At 49.8% G+C, this 23195-nt stretch overlaps 1 protein-coding gene across 1 annotated transcript in view; it reads left to right on the forward strand.

The window, feature by feature from the left end:
• Positions 1-23195, forward strand: part of SOS1 (SOS Ras/Rac guanine nucleotide exchange factor 1) — a 74115-nt gene that overhangs the window by 18406 nt on the left and 32514 nt on the right. Inside the window, exons 6-7 of the mRNA XM_054383728.1 lie at positions 11851-11978; positions 17933-18588. Coding sequence (XP_054239703.1) covers positions 11851-11978; positions 17933-18588 — 784 coding nt within the window. The remainder of the gene's footprint in view (positions 1-11850; positions 11979-17932; positions 18589-23195) is intronic.

Raw genomic sequence — 23195 nt, forward strand, 5'->3', positions numbered from 1 at the left:
GGGTTGAGAGCAGCCCTGAAGAAAGAGGCTTGGGGGTGTTGGGTGCTGAGCAGCTCCCCAGGAGCCAGCAGTGCCCTCCTGCAGCCCAGCAGGCAGCTGTGTGCTGGGCTGCAGCCAGAGGAGTGTGGGCAGCAGGGCAGGGGAGGGGATTCTGCCCCTTGGCTCTGCTCTGCTCACACCTCACCTCCAATCCTGCCTCCAGCTCTGCTGTCCCCAGCAGGAGAAGGACACAGAGCTGCTGGAGTGAGTCCAGAGGAGGCCACAGAGATGCTCCAAGGGCTGGAGCAGCTCTGCTGTGAGGCCAGGCTGAGGGAGCTGGGGGTGTGCAGCCTGGAGAGGAGAAGGCTCCAGGGGGACCTCAGAGCTGCCTTGCAATAGCTGAAGGGATCCTGCAGGAAGGCTGCAGAGGGACTTTTGCTGAGGGTGTCTGGAGACAGGCCAAGGGGGAATGGTTTGAAGCTGAGGCAGAGCAGGGTTAGGCTGGAGCTGAGGGAGAAGTTCTGCAGGGTGAGGGTGGTGAGAGACTGGCACAGGCTGCCCAGGGAGGCTGTGGCTGCCTCCTCCCTGGGGGTGTTCAAGGCCTTGAACAGCTGAGTCTAGTTGAGAGGTGTCTCTTCTCCAGGCTGAACACCCCCAGCTCCCTCAGCCTGGCCTCACAGCAGAGCTGCTCCAGCCCTTGAGCATCTTCGTGGCCTCCTCTGGCCTCACTCCAGCAGCTCTATGTCCTTCTTCTGCTGGGGACACCAGAACTGGAAGCAGGATTGGAAGTGAGGTCTGAGCAGAGCAGAGCCAAGGGGCAGAATCCCCTCTCCTGCCCTGCTGCTCTTGCAGTTGAAATGCCTTTTACTGTGCTGTGTTTCCCTGCTGCTCTTGCCCAGCCTGCTGCCCAATGTGCTGCCTGTGCTCTACAGTGACTCAACCACAGTGCTGAGTAAGAGCGGAGGGTGTTTCAGCTTCTGGCTCTTTCTAAACATCCTGCCAAGAGAATGGTGGAGGCTTTTGGTCTCTCTCTGCTGGCTGAGGGTTGATATTTGACACGTTTGTGTAAGATGCTGTGATGTAATGTAACTTGCTAATTAAACAGAAGGCTTTAGTTAAACTGGGAGAGGAGGACAAGGTGGTTTGGGGTTTGGTGTTTTTTTTTTTGGTGCCATGATTTCAGTCCTACATTGAATTGTGTTGCACTCTCAGTGCAAACAACCCTCCTACTGTCATGCAGAGCCAAAGGAACAGTGCCACAGATGCTTGCACCTCCTTACTGCACCCTGCCCGAGGTCTGCTGCTGGCTCTGGGGGGATCCGGCTGGGGTCGGAGCAGCTGGAGAGCAGCCGGGCAGAGAGGGACCTGGGGGTGCTGGGTGACAGCAGCTGAACAGGAGCCAGCAGTGTGCCCAGCTGGCCAAGAAGGCCAATGGCATCCTGGCCTGCATCAGGAACAGTGTGGCCAGCAGGAGCAGGGAAGTCATCCTGCCCTGTGCTCAGCACTGCTCAGGCCACACCTTGAGTGCTGTGTCCAGTTCTGGGCTCCTCAATTCAAGAGAGATGTTGAGATGCTGGAAGGTGTCCAGAGAAGGGCAGCAAGGCTGGGGAGGGGTCTGGAGCACAGCCCTGTGAGGAGAGGCTGAGGGAGCTGGGGGTGTTCAGCCTGGAGAAGAGGAGGCTCAGGGCAGACCTCATTGCTCTCTACAACTGCCTGAAGGGAGGTTGTAGCCAGGTGGGGGTTGGGCTCTGCTCCCAGGCACCCAGCACCAGAACAAGAGGACACAGTCTCAAACTGTGCAGGGGGAAGTTTGGGCTGGATGTGAGGAAGAAATTCTTCCCAGAAGGAGTAATTGGCCATGGGATGTGCTGCCCAGGGAGGTGGTGGAGTCCCCATCCCTGGAGGTGTTCAAAAAAAGCTTGGATGTGTCCCTTGGAGCCAGGGTTTGCTTGTCAGGAGGTGCTGGGTGATAGGATGGACTTGATGATCTTTGAGGTCTTTTCCAACCTGGTTGATTTTATGATCCAAACTGACTCCTGCAGACAGAGTGCATTAAATATCTATGTCAAGGAACACCACCCATGGACTTGTCCTGAAGCTTCAAGTGTGAAGTACCTCCTAAGACTGCTAGGATTTTCCACAAGTGTGTGGTGCTCTCTGAGCTTCTCCCTGTTTGCTGATCCAGATGATTTCTTGGTGCTTCCTAAGTTTCTGGATGGGAGAGCATTTCCCCCCACCCCCAGCATACTGCTGTTTGGACTGAGTTCTTGGGTTGGTTTTGGGGCTGGGGGCATTATTATTTTTTGGTTTTATTGTTATTACTATTCATATTTTTTATTTTTATTGGTATTATTATTATTGGTATTATTATTACTACTATTTTTATTATTTTTTATTATTATTACTATTTATATCATTATTATTGGTATTATTATTGTTGGTATTGGTATTACTACTACTATTTTTATTATTTTTTATTATTACTATTTATATTAATTATTGATGTTATTGGTGGTATTATTACTACTATTATTTTTATTATTTTTTATTATTGATGTTTTTATTAATTATTACTGGTATTATTTGTGGTATTATTATTACTATTACTATTTTTATTATTTTAGTTATTATTACTACTACTAATATTTTTTATTATCACTGTAGTAATTATTATTCGTGGTATTATTACTACTACTATTTTAATTATTTTATTATTGCTATTTTTATTAATTATTATTGGTTATTATTGGTTATTATTATTACTACTATTTTTATTCTTCTTTTAATTATTATTACTGCTACTAATAATAATTTTTATTATCACTATTTATATTAATTATTATTGGTATTATTATTATTATTATTATTAAGAGGAATTGCTAAAAGTCCTAAAGAGCTCCTGAGCAGATGATGCTAATGAGGCAGCTTCTAGGATTGCTGTATGGCACAGTGGCAGCAGAGCTGCCAGAGAAGAAACTCTTCTCATATTTATTCTTGGTTCTGAAGTAGCCTCTTTCAGGACTGCCTTTGGGTGGGTACTAGATCCTCAGAACTGTCTCCCACAGCATTCCCCTTGAGACCCTTGTGGCCCATGGCATGGACAGGTGGACTCTTTGCTGGGTTCAAAACTGGCAAGGAGTTGTGATAAAGGAGTTAAACCCAGCTGGTGGCTGGGCACAGGTGGTGTCCCCCAGGGCTGGGTGCTGGGGTCAGTTCTGTTCAATGTCTTTATCCATCATCTGTTTGAGGGGATCCAGGCACCCTCAGTCAGCTTGCAGATGGCACTGAGCTGGGAGGCAGTGTGGAGCTGCTGGAGGGCAGGAAGGCTCTGCAGAGGGACCTGCACAGGCTGCAGCCATGGGATGAGGCCAGTGGGAGGAGATCCAACGAGGCCAAGGGCTGGGTCCTGCTCTTGGGCCACAACAACCCCAGGAAGGCTGCAGGCTTGGGGCAGAGGGGCTGGAAAGTGCCCAGTGGAAAAGGATCTGGGGGTGTTGTGCTAAACATGAGCCAGCAGTGTGCCCAGCAGGCCAAGAAGGTCACCAGCATCCTGGCCTGGATCAAACCCAGTGTGGCCAGCAGGAGCAGGGCAGTGATGGTGTCCCTGTTCTGGGCGTGGGGAGGCCACAGCTTGAGCACTGAGTTCAGTTCTGGGCACCACAGCATGGGAAAGACATTGAGGGCCTGGAGGGTGTCCAGAGGAGGGCAGTGAGACTGAGAGGGGTTTGGAGGGCATCATATGAGGAGTAGCTGAGGGAGCTTGGGGTTGGTTAGTGTGGAGAAAAGGAGGCTGAAGGGAGACCTCCTTGCTCTCTACAGCTCCCTGAGAGGAGGTTGGAGTGAGGCTGGGGTTGGTGTCTTCTCCTAAGTAACCAGAGACAGGATGAGAGGGAATGAGAAATGTGCCAGGGAAGGCTTAGGTTGGGCATTAGGTGCAATGTCTTTGCTGCAAGAGTGGTCAGGGATTGGCACAGGCTGCCCAGGAAGGTCGTGGAGTCCCCATCCCTGGAGGTGTTTAAGAAGTATGCAGCTGTGCTTCAGGAGATGGTTTAGTGGTGTTGGTAGCTGAGTTATGGTTGGACTTGGTGATAGAATCACAGAATTGTCAGGACTGGAAGGGACCTCAAGGCTCATCCAGGTCCAACCCCCCTGCCATGGGCAGGGACACCTCACACCACAGCAGGTTGCTCACAGCCACATCCAGCCTGGCCTTAAAAAATGATCTTGAAGGTCTTTTGCAGCCTTAGTGCTGGAATGGTTCTGTGATTGTGAAGATGGTGAGGCAGTAGAGCAGGAGGTGGAGGAACTGCTGGCATCATGCTTCCAAGTGCTCATCAACATTGCTTGCCTGGTAGCCCCTGCCCTGCAGAGCAGGCAGGCAGGTCACACTGCAGGCCAGGCTTCCCTTGCCAGCTGTGTGAAGTGTTTTGCTGCCTTGCTGGGGGCTTCAGGGAGCCTGAAGAAATGGCTTAGTGGGGTTCAAAGAGGCTTCTCTGCAGCAGCACCAGACCAAGCTGGCTTTGAGTACTGTGGGACTGATGGTGCCCTGAGCTCCCTGCTGGAGTTTTGGAGGGGCAGTAAATATCATCAGCATCTACAGCCCAATGATGCTTAGTTAAGCTTAAGGTGATCAGATTCCAGGGGAATTTCCCTGCCTTGACAAATGTTATTGTGTCTTGGGCACAGAAGCTTTGTGGTCTCTCCCTCCAGGATGAATTGAGGAACCTGTAGGTCACAACTTTCAGTGGTCAGATTTACAATCATCTAGGAAGACAAAAGTCAGAGAATCTAAGAATGTTAGGGGTTGGAAGGGACCCCCAAAGATCATCCAGCCCAAACACCCTGCCAGACCAGGGCACCCAGGGCAGGGCACCCAGGAACACAGCCAGGTGGGCTTGGAAAGGCTCCAGAGAAGGAGACTCCACAACCTCTCTGGGCAGCCTGCTCCAGGCCTCCAGCAGCCTCACACTGACAAAGTTTTGCCTTCTCTTCCCTCCTGTGGCACCTCCTCTGCTCCAGCTTGCCCCCAGTGCCCCTTGTGCTGTCCTTGGCCATCCCTGAGCAGAGCCTGGCTCCAGCCCAGCAACGAGGGCAGCCCTCAAGTCTAGATGGTGCTGTAAGCCCTGAAGCTCAGGGCTGTGTCAGCTGTGGTACTGTTGGATCTGCATCCCCTCATCACGTGTACATTTATTTTCTGTCAGTGTCTTTCATAGAGTCATAGAATGCACTGGAAGGGTCACCTGGTCCAGACTTTCTAGACAGACACTTCCCTGACAGCAGAAGAGGAGCTCTGTAGCCTTAATCTTGTTAGGTTTGGAAGGGACCTCAAGGCTCAGCCAGTTCCAACCCCCTGCCATGGCCAGGGACACCTCACACCACAGCAGGTTGCTCACAGCCACATCCAGCCTGGCTGCAAAAACCTCCAGGGATGAGGCTTCCACCACCTCCCTGGGCAACCTCTGCCAGGCTCTCACCACCCTCATGGGCAAGATCTTATTCCTGACTTCTCCTATGAGGAGAAAATGTTCTGTATCTGAAATTCCTAAGTTTATGAGTATCTAATCATTGCCTTATGCAGCAGGTAGGACAAAATAGCTTGTCTTCCACTTCTTGATAGCTCTTCAGAGCTTCTGGCCTAGACTGAAGAGCACTTTTTCCCCCTTTTGTTAATTAGAAAGTCCAAGTCCCCGTAGCTGTTTCTTTTCCAAGTCTGTTTTCCTGGCCTGGCCAGGATACTGCACTTGGGGTGTTGTGGATCACTGCAGTAATTACAACCCGAAGTTTTCCTCTAGGCTTATTGAAACCCACAAGTCTAATACTGCTGACAAACAGAGTTCTGCAGCTCCTTCCCACAACAACAGAATGTTCTTCACAGGGCATTTGGAACAAAGAAACAATCCACAGCACTTCCTTAGTTATCATCTCTGTGGTTCTTTCATTAGGGGGTGCTGCACAGCTGGAGAACAATCACAGAATGCTTTGGGTTGGAGAAGCTCTTTCAGCTCATCCACTCCAACCACTCTCTAACTCTGCCAAGGCTGGGGCTGAACCATGGCCCTCAGCACCACAGCTCTGCCTCTGGGAAGCACCTCCAGGGATGGGCATTCAACCATCTCCCTGGGCAGCCTCTGCCAGGCTTTCAGAACCCTTCCAGTCAAGAAGTTTCTTCTAGTCTCCTGAGCCTCCCCTGGGGCAACTCAAGGCCATTTGGTCTCCTCCAATCACAAGCAGAGACTTGACACCCACCTTGTGATAAGCTTCTTTCAGGTGGGGTTTGAAGAGGCCATTCCACTTTCCATGGCCTCCCCTTCCAAGCTCTGGGGGTAGTGTGAAATAACATGGCTGTGATTTCAGCTCACTTTCAAGACAGCTTTTGATAGCAGTTCAGGGTAATTATGCAGTGGAGTGCCCCAGGGGTCACTGCTGGGTCCTGTCCTGTTCAACATCTTCATCAGTGACATTGATGAGGGGACAGACAGACAGACAGAGTCTGCTCAGCAGGTTTGCTGATGAGACCAAACTGGAGGCTTGGCTGAGACACCTGAAGGCTGTGAGGCCATGCAGAGACTTGGACAGGCTGAGAGCTGGGCAGAGAGGAACCTGCTGAGGTTCAACAGGAGAAGTGCAGAGTCCTGCAGCTGGGAAGGAAGAAGAAACTGCAGCAGGACAGGGTGGGAGGGGATCTGCTGGAGAGCAGCCCCAAGGAGAAGGAGCTGGGAGTGCTGGTGGGCAGCAAGTTCTGCATGGCACAGCAATGTGCCCTGGGGGCCAAGAAGGCCAAGGGGAGCCTGGGCTGCATTCAGAGGAGTGTGGCCAGCAGAGCCAGGGAGGTTCTCCTCCCCCTCTCCTCTGCCCTGCTGAGACCTCCCCTGGAATATTGCATCCAGCTCTGGGCTCCCCAGGTCAGGAGGGACAGGGATCTGCTGGAGAGAGTGCAAGGGAGGGCTGCAAGGATGCTGAAGGGCCTGGAGCACTGCCTGGGGAGGAGAGGCTGAGAGCCCTGGGGGTGTTTAGTGTGGAGAGGAGAAGGCTGAGAGGGATCTGATCAATGTCTATCAATAGCTGAGGGCTGGGGGTCAGGAGGGAGGGGACAGGGACAGGCTCTGCTCAGTTGTGCTCTGGGATAGGCCAAGGGGCAATGGATGGAAACTGCAGCACAGGAGGTTCCACCTCAACAGGAGGAGGAACTTCTTCCCTGGGAGGGTCCCAGAGGCCTGGAGCAGGCTGCCCAGAGAGGTTGTGGAGTCTCCTTCTCTGGAGCCTTCCCAGCCCTGTCTGGATGTGTTCCTGTGTGCCCTGTGCTGGATTCTCTGGTCCTGCTCTGGCAGGGGGCTTGGACTGGAAGCTCTCCAGATGTCCCTTCTGATCCCTAACATCCTGTGAGCCTGTGAAGGGTCTCTGTAGCAGTCAGCAGCACTGTCTGGTGTGCCTCTTGTGCTGCTGTTACGCTTCAGCAGGCTGCTCTCTGCCGCTCTGCTTTCTAGCTGTGAAGCCTAGGGTGTCACTGTGCTCCCTGGTCTGCAGAACCAGTTGGAAATCTGAGTTATTTCCAGGGGAACCTGAGGGGGAAATGTTAAATAGTTGCATTTAGTTGTCAGGAAGAAGTTGTTCCCCATGAGGGTGGTGAGAGCCTGGCAGAGGTTGCCCAGGGAGGTGGTGGAAGCCTCATCCCTGGAGGTTTTTGCAGCCAGGCTGGATGTGGCTGTGAGCAACCTGCTGGAGTGTGAGGTGTCCCTGCCCACAGCAGGGGGGTTGGAACTGACTGAGCCTTGAAGTCCCCTCCAGCCCCGACAATTCTGTGATTCTAGGTGTGTGGAGCCAGCTGTTGGTATGTGTGAGTCTGAAATGCCTCTCAATAATCCTAAAACAGTTGTTGCCTCAGTTTTGTCTTACCTGTAGCCAAGAGGTTTTTCATTAACTATAAAAGGGAAAAAAAAAACAACCTCATCTAAAGTGAGGAGTCCTTGCCCACAGCAGGGGGGTTAGAACTGGATGATCTTTAAGGTCCCTTCCAACCCAAACCATTCTATGAATCTCTGAAAAATGTTGAACAACTGAAACCAATATTTAAGACAAAAGTCTTCCGCATCCGAGGATGAAGCCATGGGCTGATCTTGTTGTGTAAACCTCACCTGCCACACTGACAGCTGGCACAAAATGTTCAGTGTGAATCCTTCCCATCCAGTTTGAGGGTTTTTTTGTCCTTTAGGAAGAATTGGTTTAGTACCTGAAGGCATTCATGTAGGTGTGTGCTCAGACAGGACTGATGTGCACTGACTTTTCCACATGGCCATGGTTAGACGTCCCTGATGAACAGCCCAGCAGTCCCTCTGTGGAGGAAGAATGTTCCTCTCTCACCTTCCCAGCTGCATCCCTCTGGTTATTCTTTTACCTCTTGGTTGTCCCTCTGGTTATTGCTTTGCCTCTTGGTTGTTTTTACATGAAAGGAAATCACAGTGCTGGTTGGCTGGCAAGCTGAGGACAAGGCAGAGCCTCACAGCTTTGCAGCAAGGACATATACAGACAGCAGGATCCAGGGCACCATCAGCAGTGTGCAGATGGCACCAAGCTGAGTGGTGCTGTCCATGCAGCAGGACAGGAGGGCATCCAGAGGGACCTGGGCAGGCTGCAGAGGTGGTGCAGAGGTGAAGCTCATGAGGCTCAACAAGAGCAAGTGCAGGGTGCAGCACCTGGGCTGGAACAATCCTCACTGTCAGTACAGGCTGGGGAGGAGGGGAGAGAAAGCAGCCCTGAGGAAAAGGCCTTGGGGGTGCTGGTGGGGGAGGAGCTGGAGAGGAGCAGTGTGAGCCTGCAGCACAGAAGGCCAAGGACAGCCTGGGCTGCATCCAAAGCAGTGTGGGCAGAGCTGGAGAGAGAGGATCCTGCCCCTCTGCTCTGCTCTGGGGAGACCTCACCTGCAGGGCTGTGTCCAGCTCTGGGGCCCCCAACACAAGAGAGACCTGGAGCTGCTGGAGAGGGTCCAGAGGAGGCCAGAGAGATGCTGAGAGGGCTGGAGAAGCTCTGCTGTGGGGACAGGCTGGGAGAGTTGGGGCTGTTGAGCCTGCAGAGGAGAAGGCTGCAGGGAGAACTAACAGCAGCCTGCCAGTACCTGAAGGGGCTACAAGAAGGCTGCAGAGGGACTGTGCCCAAAGACCTGCAGGGACAGACCCAGGGGCAATGGCTTCAAACTAGAGCAGAGCAGATTGAGATTGGATGTGAGGAACAAGTTCTGCACTAGGAGGCTGCTGGAACACTGCCACAGGTTGCCCAGGGAGGTGATTGAGGCTCCATCCCTGGAGGTATTCAAAGTCAGACTGGACAAGGCTCATCAGGAGGATGTCCCTGCTGAGTACAGAGGGGCTTGGACTGGATGAGCTTTGGAGGTCCCTTCCAACCCAGACCATTCTATGGTTCTATGATAAGGAGGGTCTGTACTGCTCTGTTAGCACAAGTCCTGCCTTTAGGCTGAGGGAAGAAGCATCCTGCTGATGCTGCAGCAGATCTGTGGCCAGCCTGGGCTTCCTGCTGCTGCTGGTGTACTGAACCAAGCCACTTGAAGGGCTTGTGGAGGTGACAGGAAGGAATGCAGCTCATGATGAAGGAGAAGCTGGGGGAGTGGGCTGGCTTGTTCTGGAGAAGCATTCCTGCAGTCTGTGACTGTGTGATGGCTTGGGGAAGACAGAGAGATGCTTCCTGCAACCATCTATTGTGTCACACATTGCATCAGGTTGGGAGGGAGCCTCCCAGGGCTTCTTGCCCAATCCCCCTGCACTCAGCAGGGACACCTCCAGCTAGAGCAGGCTGCACAGGGACACAGCCAGGCTGAGCTTGGATGGCTCCAGGGCTGGGGCCTCAAGCACAGCCCTGGGCAGCCTGTGCCAGTGTCTCACCACTCTCCTTGGGCACAACTTCCTCCTCAGCTCCAACCTCAAGCTGCCCTGCTCCACTTTCAAAGCCCTGCCCCTGGGCCTAGCACTCCAAGCCCTTCTCAACAGTCCCTCCCCAGCCTGCCTGCAGCTCCTCTGCAGACATTGAAATGCAGCTCTGAGCTCTCCCTGCAGCCTTCTCCTCTGCAGGCTCAACAGCCCCAACTCTCCCAGCCTGTCCCCACAGCAGAGCTTCTCCAGCCCTCTGATGAAAGATCATTGAGGGAAATCCTGATAAGCTGTTAGGAGAACCCCAAAATGGCCATGAGGAATTTCAGACCTTGAAATAGATTGTCCAGAAAGGTTGTGGCCTCTCTCTTCTGAGAGCAATTCCAAACTCAACATGGCCCTAGGCAATCTGAGCTTTGCTGGCTTTGTGGTTGAGCTGGAAGTTGGATAAAATAATCTTGAGTTTTCAGTCCAACTTGCCTGGCCCAGCAGTGTCTGTGCCTGTTGCAGAGCTGCAGCCATCCCACAGACCTGCTCCTGTGCTCTAGAATGTTCTGCATGGGCATCTCCTTTCTCACACAGTCCTCTCAAGATTTAACACCTCTAAGAAGCTGGTGTTTAGGACATGTAAATCAAGCTGCTTTTGAGGTCAATAACTGATGCCTGAAGTGGATCTACATCTGAAGTGCTACTGACACAGCATCCTTGCAGCTAAACTCAGCAGGTGTGGTCTGCATGGTCAGGTAGTGAGGTGGATGGGGACTAATTGAAGGGAAGAAGTCAGTGTTGTGCTCAGTGGCACAGTCTGGGTGGAGGCCTGTGTCTACCAGGTGGTACTGGAACCACAGGTGTTCAATCTATTCATCAGTGACCTGGATGAGGGCACAGAGGGCACTGCCAGCAAGTTTGCAGATGACACCAAACTGGGAGCAGTGGTGACACCCCTCAGGCTGTGCTGCCATTCAGCCAGAGCTGGCCAGGCTGAGAGCTAGGTGGGGAGAAATGGAATGGAATCCACCAAGGGCAGGGTAGAGCAAACCCAGGGACCAAGCTGGGGACAGACTAGCTGGAGAGCAGCACAGGGGAAAGGGACCTGGGCGGCCTGGTGGACAGAAGGATGCCCAGGAGCCAGCAATGAACTCTTGTGGCCAAGAAGGCCAAGGGAACCCTGGGGTGGATCAGAAGGGCTGTGGTGAGTAGGTCCAGGGAGGTTCTCCTCCCCCTCTCCTCTGCCATGGTGAGGCCACATCTAGAATATTGTGTCCAGTTCTGGGCCCCTCAGCTCAAGAAGGACCTCAGGGAAGTGATTGAGAGAGTCCAGCACAGAGCCCCAGAACTGCTGCAGGCAGTGGAACATCTCCCTGTGAGGCCAGGCTGAGGGAGCTCTGGAGCTTGGAGCTTGGAGCAGAGGAGCCTGAGGGCTGCCCTCATTGCTGGGGAGAAAGCTGTGCAGGGCTGGAGCCAGGCTCTGCTCAGGGATGGCCAAGGACAGCACAAGGGGCACTGGGGGCAAGCTGGAGCAGAGGAGGTGCCACAGGAGGGAAGAGAAGGCAAAACTTTGTCAGTGTGAGGCTGCTGGAGGCCTGGAGCAGGCTGCCCAGAGAGGTTGTGGAGTCTCCTTCTCTGGAGCCTTTCCAAGCCCACCTGGCTGTGTTCCTGTGTGCCCTGCCCTGGGTGCCCTGCTCTGGCAGGGGTCTTGGGCTGGATGACCTCTGGAGGTCCCTTCCAGCCCCTAGCACTCTGTGATTCTGTAACACCTACTCTGTTTTTTCTGAGTTGAAGCTGTGAGCAGGCAGTGTTGTGTCCTGCCTGGGTCAGTATTGAGCCCCTGGGTGTTTCACTACCTTCAGCAGCAAGTAGGAGGAGGCTTGGATCTCTTCTTCCTAGGTTGGACTTGACGGATTTCCCGCAGACCCAAAAATGTTCATGACACCTTTTGTTTTTTTGTTTGTTTGTTTTGGGGACTTTTTTTGCATTTGTCTTTCAATGTCAACAGCAATTAGAAGAAAAAAGTGAGGATGAAGAGGACAAGGAGTGCTTGAAGCAAGCAATAACTGCCCTGCTGAATCTTCAAAGCAGCATGGAACGGATATGCTCCAAAAGCCTTGCGAAGCGAAGGCTCAGGTAAACGCGTTTCCCTTTTCCCTCCTCTCTGCTCTTAATGCTTTGCTATAAATCTAGGGCTCCCAGTTTCCTCTTTTAATAAACAATGAACAAACTGGTTTGTGACCAGCCTGCTGCTTTTTTCAGAGGAAGTGACATCAAAGCCCAGATAATTTGTTATTGTTTTCAAACCGTTCTGCTTGCTGCCTGTCCCTCGCACGACGCTGCTAGTTGAGATGGTCTGAGAAACTCTCTGGTGAGTAGAAAAAGTTAACAGCTTTTGGGAGCTGGTCCTGCTCAGACCATAAATAGCCAGCTCAGGATCCTGTAACAGTGCCTTTCTCCTGGGATTAGAAGGGGCTGCTCTTGAATTTGAAACTACTGAACCCAAAGGGATTTTTGTGCAGCGGGCCAGTTGAAAAGCACCACTGGCAACTCAGTACCAGAAATGGATGCATGGATAGCAACTGAGCTGCACTCTTGTGGCAGATTCTTGGCTTGTGCTCACCTCTGTCTGACTGAATGCTGATATTTTATGCAGTTCTTTAAACTTTGCTTTTGCTCTTCAAAAGCTGTTCCAATGGTTTCTTAACTAAACCAAAAAGCTGCAAAGTGCCATCTTTAAAAGGCTTGGACTGGAACAGCTTCTTTTCTCTGGAATGTGCTTCTTTCACGTTAAAGCAGCCTCAGTTTGTTGTTTGTTTCGTCTGGAGATGAGGGCTTTGTTAGAGGAACAAGCACTAACAGCTTGCCTGCTTCTGCCTGCCTTTGGTTTTTTGTTAGGTAAAACTAACTTTTACTGCATAGAAGGCAAACAGGAAGTATCTCGGGTGAGGGACTTGATAGCCAAGGTTTGCCATGGTGCTGTCTGGTGGGTTGAAAATTCCTTCCCCCCCAACATGAACTTTGCCAGACCAGCTCATCTGGAAGCAAATGGAAGCTGTATTTACAGGCAAAACTGCAGTCTCCAATGGAATGCAATGAATATGTACAGAATATACAGGATTTACAATATTTACAGGGATTTACAATTAGCAAACAGCACAAGGACCCCCCCTGGCCAAAAGACCAGGGGAGCTGCAACAGCTTCTCCCTCCCTGCCTCCTCCTTACCCCCCTGTGCAAAAGGGACAGGAGAGAGAAGCAGAGATATTAGGCTTAAGCAAAATAAAAGCAGTGCAGCCAAAGTCAGGCAGAAGCACACACAGTTAGTACCTCCCAGCCTGAAGTGAGAAGAGAGAGAAGTTGTTTTGGAAACCAAATCTTATGGTAGATAACTCTCCAATGAGATTGTTCAGAACTTATCCTTCTTTTCCTTTTCACACCCAATAGTGATTTGTTTACATTTTACTGGTTTTCTGCTCTAGAGCTGTGAAAATTTTTAAAGGCATAGCCTAGGAGTACCACAAGCTGCTATTGAGCACTGAAATTGCCTTCTGAGGGGAATGCTCAGTGCTCAGAAGGATGTCCTGCTGGTTCTGCTGGTGGGGGTGGTGGTGTGTTTGACATGGTGTTACAGTGTGAGAGCTGAAGTCCCCCTCCCACTCTGACAATAACCAGGCTAGCTCAGTCTGGAAGCAAATGAAACTGTATTTGCAGGCAAAACTACAATCCCACACTGACTATAACCAGGCTAGCTCAGTCTGGAAGCAAATGAAACTGTATTTACAGGCAAAACTACAATCCCACACTGACTATAACCAGGCTAGCTCAGTCTGGAAGCAAATGAAACTGTATTTGCAGGCAAAACTACAATCCCACACTGACTATAACCAGGCTAGCTCAGTCTGGAAGCAAATGAAACTGTATTTACAAGCAAAACTACAATCCCACACTGACTATAACCAGGCTAGCTCAGTCTGGAAGCAAATGAAACTGTATTTGCAGGCAAAACTACAATGCCACACTGACTATAACCAGGCTAGCTCAGTCTGGTAGCAAATGAAACTGTATTTACAAGCAAAACTACAATCTATGATGAAATGTGATGAATCTGTACAAATAGACACTATTCACAAGATTCACAAACATGTACAATCAACAGAAAGACACAACCAAGCCCTCTGGCTTTCTCCTAAGGGGCTGTGCCTCCGGCAGAAGGCAGAGAGTCAAGAAGCAGAGAGGCTGTTAGCCTTAGCTTGTCAATGCCAGTGTGCAGGGGTGAGTGTTCAGCCAGAGAAGAGAAGAAGCAGGCAGACTGAGAGAAGACTGTGAGAGTGCCTGACTGCTGGACCTTGCTTTGGATAGTGATCCTTAAGCATTTCTCTCCCTGATGGAAGCCTTTAGAAGAATTGTTATTTTGCTTTCTTACACCCAATAGTGATCTATTTACATTTTTTCACTTTTCTCTGCTTGAGCTCAGTGAGAGGAAACAAAAATTAAAACCCAGTCTTATTGAAGCATCAGAGTCTTAAAAAGCATCTCAGAGTCTTATAAAGCATCACAGTCTAAAAAAGCATCAGAGTCTTAGAAAGTATCACAGTCTTAGAAAGCATCAGTCTTAAAAAGCATCAGAGTTTTAAAAAGCATCAGTCTTAAAAAGCATCACAGGCTTAAAAGACATTGGAGTCTTAGAAAGCATCAGAGCCATAGAAAGCATTGCAGTCTTAAAAAGCATCAGTCTTAAAAAGCATCAGAGTCTTTCATTGTTTTGCTTTCAATCATCATTTTGTCAATCTGTCAATCATTATTTTGCTTTCTTACACCCAATAGTGATCTGTTTACATTCTTCCACTTTTCTCTGCTCAAGCTCGGTGAGAGGAAACAAGAAAAAAAAGAAAAGCCAGTCTTATAAAAGCATTACAGTCTTAAAAAGCATCAGAGTCTTAGAAAGCATCAGAGTCTTAAAAATCACAGAATCACAGGATGGTAGGGGTTGGAAGGGACCTCTGGAGATCATCAAGTCCAACCCCTCTGCCAAGGTGATTTTTCATCTAGAGAAAGTCACACGGGAACAAGCCCAGATGGGTTTTGAATGTCTATAGAGATGGAGACACCAGCACCTCTCTGGGCAGTCTGTTCCAGTGCTCTGTCACCCTTAAATTAAAGAAGTTCCTCCTCATCTTTAGATGGAAATTCTTATATTCAAGTTTGTTCCTATTACCCCTTGTCCTGGGCACCACTGAAATAAACTGGTCCCATCCTCCTGACACCTACCTTTCAAATACTTATAAGTATTTATGAAATCTCACCTCAGTCTTCTCTCTTGCAGATTAAAGAGACCCAGTTCTCTCAGTCTTTCCTCCTAAGAGAGATGTTCTATTCCCCTAATCAGGAGGAAGCTTGCAGCTTCCTCCTGGCTCCTCCAAACCTCCGCCCATGACAGATATTTAACACGCTGTAATGCATATTATTCTGTAATGACTTTGGTGGGGCCATTACAGTGAGTTACACCAGTGACAGGTTGATACATGACAGTCTTAATTCATGACAGTCTTAGAAAGCATCAGTCTTAGAAAGCATCACAGTCTTAGAAAGCATCACAGTCTTAGAAAGCATCAGTCTTAAAAAGCATCACAGTCTTAGAAAGCATCACAGTCTTAGAAAGCATCAGTCTTAGAAAGCATCAGTCTTAAAAAGCATCAGTCTTAGAAAGCATCAGAGTCTTAGAAAGCATCAGTCTTAGAAAGCATCAGTCTTAGAAAGCATCACAGTCTTAGAAAGCATCACAGTCTTAGAAAGCATCACAGTCTTAGAAAGCATCAGTCTTAGAAAGCATCACAGTCTTAGAAAGCATCAGTCTTAGAAAGCATCACAGTCTTAGAAAGCATCACAGTCTTAGAAAGCATCAGTCTTAGAAAGCATCACAGTCTTAGAAAGCATCAGTCTTAGAAAGCATCAGTCTTAGAAAGCATCAGAGTCTTAGAAAGCATCAGAGTCTTAGAAAGCATCAGTCTTAGAAAGCATCACAGTCTTAGAAAGCATCAGTCTTAGAAAGCATCACAGTCTTAGAAAGCATCACAGTCTTAGAAAGCATCAGTCTTAGAAAGCATCACAGTCTTAGAAAGCATCAGTCTTAGAAAGCATCAGAGTCTTAGAAAGCATCAGAGTCTTAGAAAGCATCACAGTCTTAGAAAGCATCAGTCTTAAAAAGCATCACAGTCTTAGAAAGCATCAGTCTTAGAAAGCATCAGAGTCTTAGAAAGCATCAGAGTCTTAGAAAGCATCAGAGTCTTAGAAAGCATCACAGTCTTAGAAAGCATCAGTCTTAAAAAGCATCACAGTCTTAGAAAGCATCACAGTCTTAGAAAGCATCAGTCTTAGAAAGCATCAGTCTTAGAAAGCATCACAGTCTTAGAAAGCATCACAGTCTTAGAAAGCATCAGTCTTAGAAAGCATCAGTCTTAGAAAGCATCACAGTCTTAGAAAGCATCAGTCTTAGAAAGCATCAGTCTTAGAAAGCATCACAGTCTTAGAAAGCATCAGTCTTAGAAAGCATCACAGTCTTAGAAAGCATCAGTCTTAGAAAGCATCACAGTCTTAGAAAGCATCAGTCTTAGAAAGCATCAGTCTTAGAAAGCATCACAGTCTTAGAAAGCATCACAGTCTTAGAAAGCATCAGTCTTAGAAAGCATCAGTCTTAGAAAGCATCACAGTCTTAGAAAGCATCAGTCTTAGAAAGCATCACAGTCTTAGAAAGCATCAGTCTTAGAAAGCATCACAGTCTTAGAAAGCATCACAGTCTTAGAAAGCATCACAGTCTTAGAAAGCATCAGTCTTAGAAAGCATCAGTCTTAGAAAGCATCAGAGTCTTAGAAAGCATCACAGTCTTAGAAAGCATCAGTCTTAGAAAGCATCACAGTCTTAGAAAGCATCAGAGTCTTAGAAAGCATCACAGTCTTAGAAAGCATCACAGTCTTAGAAAGCATCAGTCTTAGAAAGCATCAGAGTCTTAGAAAGCATCAGTCTTAGAAAGCATCAGAGTCTTAGAAAGCATCAGTCTTAGAAAGCATCAGTCTTAGAAAGCATCAGTCTTAGAAAGCATCACAGTCTTAGAAAGCATCAGTCTTAGAAAGCATCAGAGTCTTAGAAAGCATCAGTCTTAGAAAGCATCACAGTCTTAGAAAGCATCAGTCTTAGAAAGCATCACAGTCTTAGAAAGCATCAGTCTTAGAAAGCATCAGAGTCTTAGAAAGCATCAGAGTCTTAGAAAGCATCAGAGTCTTAGAAAGCATCGGAGTCTTAGAAAGCATCAGAGTCTTAGAAAGCATCACAGTCTTAGAAAGCATCAGTCTTAGAAAGCATCAGTCTTAGAAAGCATCACAGTCTTAGAAAGCATCACAGTCTTAGCATCAGAGTCTTAGAAAGCATCACAGTCTTAGAAAGCATCACAGTCTTAGAAAGCATCAGTCTTAGAAAGCATCACAGTCTTAGAAAGCATCAGAGTCTTAGAAAGCATCACAGTCTTAGAAAGCATCAGTCTTAGAAAGCATCACAGTCTTAGAAAGCATCAGAGTCTTAGAAAGCATCAGTCTTAGAAAGCATCAGAGTCTTAGAAAGCATCAGAGTCTTAGAAAGCATCAGAGTCTTAGAAAGCATCAGTCTTAGAAAGCATCACAGTCTTAGCATCAGAGTCTAAGAAAGCATCACAGTCTTAGAAAGCATCAGAGTCTTAGAAAGCATCAGTCTTAGAAAGCATCACAGTCTTAGAAAGCATCACAGTCTTAGAAAGCATCACAGTCTTAGAAAGCATCAGAGTCTTAGAAAGCATCACAGTCTTAGAAAGCATCAGAGTCTTAGAAAGCATCACAGTCTTAGAAAGCATCAGAGTCTTAGAAAGCATCACAGTCTTAGAAAGCATCACAGTCTTAGAAAGCATCAGAGTCTTAGAAAGCATCACAGTCTTAGCATCAGTCTTAGAAAGCATCAGAGTCTTAGAAAGCATCAGAGTCTTAGGAAGCATCAGAGTCTTAGGAAGCCCCCCCCGGCTGCCACACTAACAGGCTGCTTTCCCTCCCTCCCTCCCCTGGGCCGCAGTGAGTCCGCCTGCCGGTTCTACACGCAGCAGATGAAGGGCAAGCAGCTGGCAATCAAGAAAATGAACGAGATCCAGAAAAACATCGACGGCTGGGAGGGGAAGGACATCGGGCAGTGCTGCAACGAGTTCATCATGGAAGGCACCCTGACCAGGGTGGGGGCCAAGCACGAGAGGCACATCTTCCTCTTTGACGGTTTGATGATCTGCTGCAAGTCCAACCACGGCCAGCCGCGGCTGCCCGGCGCCAGCAACGCCGAGTACCGGCTGAAGGAGAAGTTCTTCATGCGGAAGGTGCAGATCAATGACAAGGACGACACGGCGGAGTACAGGCACGCCTTCGAGATCATTCTGAAGGACGAGAACAGCGTGGTGTTCGCCGCCAAGTCCGCCGAGGAGAAGAACAACTGGATGGCGGCGCTGATCTCGCTGCAGTATCGCAGCACGCTGGAGAGGATGCTGGATGTGACGATGCTGCAGGAGGAGAAAGAGGAGCAGATGAAGTTCCCCAACCCTGAGCTTTACAGGTTCGCAGAACCCGACTCTGAGGAGAACATTGTGTTTGAGGAGAACATGCAGCCCAAGTCTGGAATCCCCATCATCAAGGCAGGGACTGTCGTCAAGCTGATCGAGAGGCTGACCTACCACATGTACGCAGGTGAGGCCCAGACTGGGGGCAAGGGCTGCTTTGTGCCTCCCTTTCTCTGTTCAATACAGAAAGGGTGCAGGAAGCAAAGGTGCTCTGCAGTGCACAGGTCCCAGCATGCTTCCTCAGTTAAGGTTCTGAGGTCTTTTGTATTGGATCTACGTATGGGGACAGACTGCAGAGCTGGGCTGAGGAGAACCTCAGGAGGGTCAAGAAGGCCAAGTGTAAGGTCCTGCACCTAGGGCAGGGCAATCCTAGGTATCAGTCAGGGCTGGAGGGTGAGGAGATTGAGAGCAGCCCTGCAGAGAAGGACTTGGAGGTGCTGGTGGAGGAGAAGCTGGATGTGAACAAACAGTCTGCACTTGCAGCCCAGAAGGCCAAGGGCAGCCTGGGCTGCAGCCAAAGCAGTGTGGGCAGAGCTGGAGAGAGAGGATCCTGCCCCTCTGCTCTGCTCTGCTCTGGGGAGACCTCACCTGCAGGGCTGTGTCCAGCTCTGGGAGCCCCCAACACAAGAGAGACCTGGAGCTGCTGGAGAGGGTCCAGAGGAGGCCAGAGAGATGCTGAGAGGGCTGGAGAAGCTCTGCTGTGGGGACAGGCTGGGAGAGTTGGGGCTGTTGAGCCTGCAGAGGAGAAGGCTGCAGGGAGAGCTCAGAGCTGCATTTCAATGTCTGCAGGGGAGCTGCAGGCAGGCTGGGGAGGGACTGTTGAGAAGGGCTTGGAGTGCTAGGCCCAGGGGCAGGGCTTTGAAAGTGGAGCAGGGCAGCTTGAGGTTGGAGCTGAGGAGGAAGTTGTGCCCAAGGAGAGTGGTGAGACACTGGCACAGGCTGCCCAGGGCTGTGCTTGAGGCCCCAGCCCTGGAGCCATCCAAGCTCAGCCTGGCTGTGTCCCTGTGCAGCCTGCTCTAGCTGGAGGTGTCCCTGCTGAGTGCAGGGGGGTTGGGCAAGATGCCCTTGGAGGCTCCCTCCCCACCCAGTGCAGGCTGTGAATCCAAATCCTCACCTCAGCAGCTATAGCAGTCACAATCTGAATCCTGTGTGGCTGACTGTAGTGGGATGTGCCTATGCAGGAGGCTGTTCTCATGCAAGAGGGATGGGAGGGCGGGGGCCTGCAGGAATTCCTCTCTAGACAATACTTCTTTCTCTGTGCCCCAGGCTGCAAGAGCTGCCCTCCCTCAAGCCCTCCAAAGCTGGATGGCACATGAAGCACCAGTGTTGGGGGGGGAGAGAATTTCAGTGAAGGGTTGACTCTTGCCCTATCTTACCTGTGGCCATGCTGACATGGAATGGAAAGACCAAATCCCAGCTGGCTGCAAGCAGTCCCCTGTAGGATTTGGCCTCTCATTGTCCCTTTGATCAGAATTTCAGCAGGGGGTGGTGTAAGGACCTGTGCCTTAGGGTTTTTCTTGGTGTCAAAGGTGGAGCAAAGGCCTCTGCCTGACCAGCCAGGCTGACCTCAGCCTGGGGACTCTTTCTGGTGGTCACTGGGGGCTTTCATAAGCTGTGCTGAAAAGCAGGGGCTTGGGGCTTGGCTGCTTTGATACTGTTTTGATTCTACCTGAATGTCAGATACTGTACAACTTCAGGCAGCTTGGGATTAGTGCAGAGGATGCTTTTTTGGGTCTTTCCTTTCCTTCTCTCCTTTCTCTCCTTTCTCTCCTTTCCTTCTCTTTCTCTCCTTTTCTCTCCTTCTGTTCCTTCCCTTCCTTCTTCTTTCTCTCTTTCATTTCTTTCCTTTCTTTCTCCCTCTCTTTCTTTCTCTTTTTCTTTCTCTCTCTCACTCTTTTTTGATTTCTTTCTCCCCCATCATTTTCCCCCCTTTATTCTCTCCCCTCATTCTCCTCTCCTCATTCTCCTCTCCTCATTCTCCTCTCCTCATTCTCCCCATCATTCTCCCCATCATTCTCCCCATAATTCTCCCCCTTTTATTCTCTCCTTGTTCTCCCCTCCTCGTTCTCCCCTCCTCGTTCTCCCCTCCTCATTCTCCCGCCTTTATTCTCCCCCCTTTATTCTCTCCACTCATTCTCCCCCCTCATTTTCCCCACCCTCATTCTCCCCCATCATTCTCCCCTTTTATTCTCTTCTTGTTCTCCCCTCCTCATTCTCCTACTTTAATTCTCCCCCCTCATTCTCCCCCACTATTCTCACTCCTCATTCTCCCCACTTTATTCTCCCCCCTCACCCTCCCCTCTTTATTCTCCCCTCATCATTCTTCCCCCCTTTTTCTCCCCCTATTTTTCTCTCCCCTCTTTCTTCCACCCTCTTTCTCCTCTCCTTTTTCTCCCCATCTTTTTCTCTCCCCCACTTTCTCTCTCTCTCTCCCCTGAACATTTCTGCTGCAGCTGGGTGCTGCATGCCCTGCATGGACAGCAGAACTGGCCAGTAAGCAAAGCCTAGTGAATGTCCTTTAGTCCTTCTGTGTGTTTGTGCAGTGCTTGTAAACCCAGCTGTGTATTCCATGGCTTTTTTTGCTCCCCTCCCCATTTCCTTCAGCTTCAGCTGAGCTTTCCTAGAAACCCAGGCTGCAGTGTCCTGCTGCCAGCTTTTGCCAGGGCACTTTTGTGCCAATCCTCTTTATTTTTTTGGGGGTAACTTTAGAAACTTTTAGCTCTTGGATTTGACTTTTACAGGCAGACTGTTATGGGTTTGGCAGTTCAATTAACCTCATGAAATGCCTTTTGGGGGAAGGAAGACCCTTTTTTTTAACTATTATTAATCTAGCATTGTATTTGTCAGAGACTTAGCCAAAGCAATGCTTCATTCCTGCCCTTGTGAGCATTTGCTGTGCCTTGGCTGACTTGCAGCCTTTCCAGCTGCCCTGGGACTTTGGTGCCATAGCCTTGGTGTTGCTCTATGTGCCAGCAGTGTTCTCTGCACTTTGTCCCTCTCCAGGCAGCCACCAAACACATTCTCCAGTTCCATAAAACACAAAGGCCTCTTCTGAAGCAACCTGTGGCTTGTTGAAGTCTCTCTCTTGTACTGGTTGGGGGTTTTTGGTGTTTTTTTTGCTTCTGCCTGCCTTTTTGGCCTTTCTAGCAGGTAGGGTATCAAGGAGGAATTCAGATTGATTTATTAGATCCCCCTTTGTCCACAGTCATTTAAAGCCCTGCTTGTAACAGCCCTAATTAAATAATTAAATAAAAGCTGTGAGAAGGTTGCTGGAAGCCTAAGCTTGTAGGTCTGTGTGAGGTTGACCAAACTGCAAAAGTGGATGCTGGGCAACAGGCTGAGGGAATTGAACCTGCTGGAAGGAGATCCCTCTGGAAGTATATCCCTCCCAGTTCCTAAAGAATCAGACTTGCCTGTCACTGCTTGGTTGGAGTAGGGTGGGGGTTGGTCTCTTCTCCCTATTACCAGGTGGTAGAATGAGAGGAGATGGCCTGAAATTGCACCAGGGGAGGGTTAAGTTAGACATGAGGGGAAAATTCCTTTTCTGAAAGAGTGGTCAGGGGTTGACACAGGCAGCCCAGGGAGGTGGTGGAGTCCCCATCCCTGGAGGTGTTCCAGAATCCTGTCGCCATGGCACGTGGGGCCATGGTTTAGTGGCCATGTTGGGGTTGGGTGGATGGTTGGACTGGATGATCTCAGAGAGCTTCTCCAAGCCAAACAATTCTATGAACAAAAATGGTTGTCCTGGGATGTATTCAGGCTGTCTTTGTAGATTTGAGTATCTTGGTGCAGCTTACATGGCCCTGATGCTGAACTGCTAGGTTGCACATCACTTCTCAACACCCTTACCTTTCATTCAGTGCTTTCTGCTTTAGAATCAGTTGTGTATGAGGAAAAATGGTTTCTTTCTAACCACCCTGTGCTGTGCTTTCCAAGGAACCAAAGAAATAAAGAGAGAGTGCCTCAGCCAAAACTGATCAGTTGCACAGGTCCATTGGCAATGGAAATCATTCAGAGTTTTGTTGCATTTTATGAGATCCACAGATTGCACTGGGTTGGGAGGGAGCCTCCAAGGGCATCTTGTTCCTGCACTCAGCAGGGACACCTCCAGCTAGAGCAGGCTGCACAGGGACACAGCCAGGCTCAGCTTGGATGGCTCCAGGGCTGGGGCCTCAAGCACAGCCCTGGGCAGCCTGTGCCAGTGTCTCACCACTCTCCTTGGGCACAACTTCCTCCTCAGCTCCAACCTGCTCCACTTTCAAAGCCCTGCCCCTGCTCCCAGCACTCCAGGCCCTTGTAAAGAGGAGCAGTGAGCAGAACAACAACTTGCCGTAGGAACCCTTTAGCTCTTCTTTCATGCATGTGACAGCTGAGTTCAGGACTTCTCTTTCACTTGGAGATGAGGCAGGAGGAGCTCCCTGCTGACAGCAGCTGCAGACTGTAGAAACACTTTTCTTGCCCCTGTGTAGGCATGACTGTGAGCTTAGGAGAGTTCATTACCTTCATACTCATCCGCCAGCATAGCAGGACTGTGACTCTCCTCAGGGGACCTGTCTCAAACACCATGTGTCTAGTTTTGTAGAGGGTCACAGACTGCAGTGGGTTGGGAGGGAGCCTCCAAGGGCATCTTGCCCAACCCCCCTGCACTCAGCAGGGACACCTCCAGCTAGAGCAGGCTGCACAGGGACACAGCCAGGCTGAGCTTGGATGGCTCCAGGGATGGGGCCTCAAGCA

The sequence above is a fragment of the Indicator indicator genome, chromosome 9 (genome assembly GCF_027791375.1).
Source record: "Indicator indicator isolate 239-I01 chromosome 9, UM_Iind_1.1, whole genome shotgun sequence".
Lineage (NCBI taxonomy): Eukaryota > Metazoa > Chordata > Aves > Piciformes > Indicatoridae > Indicator > Indicator indicator.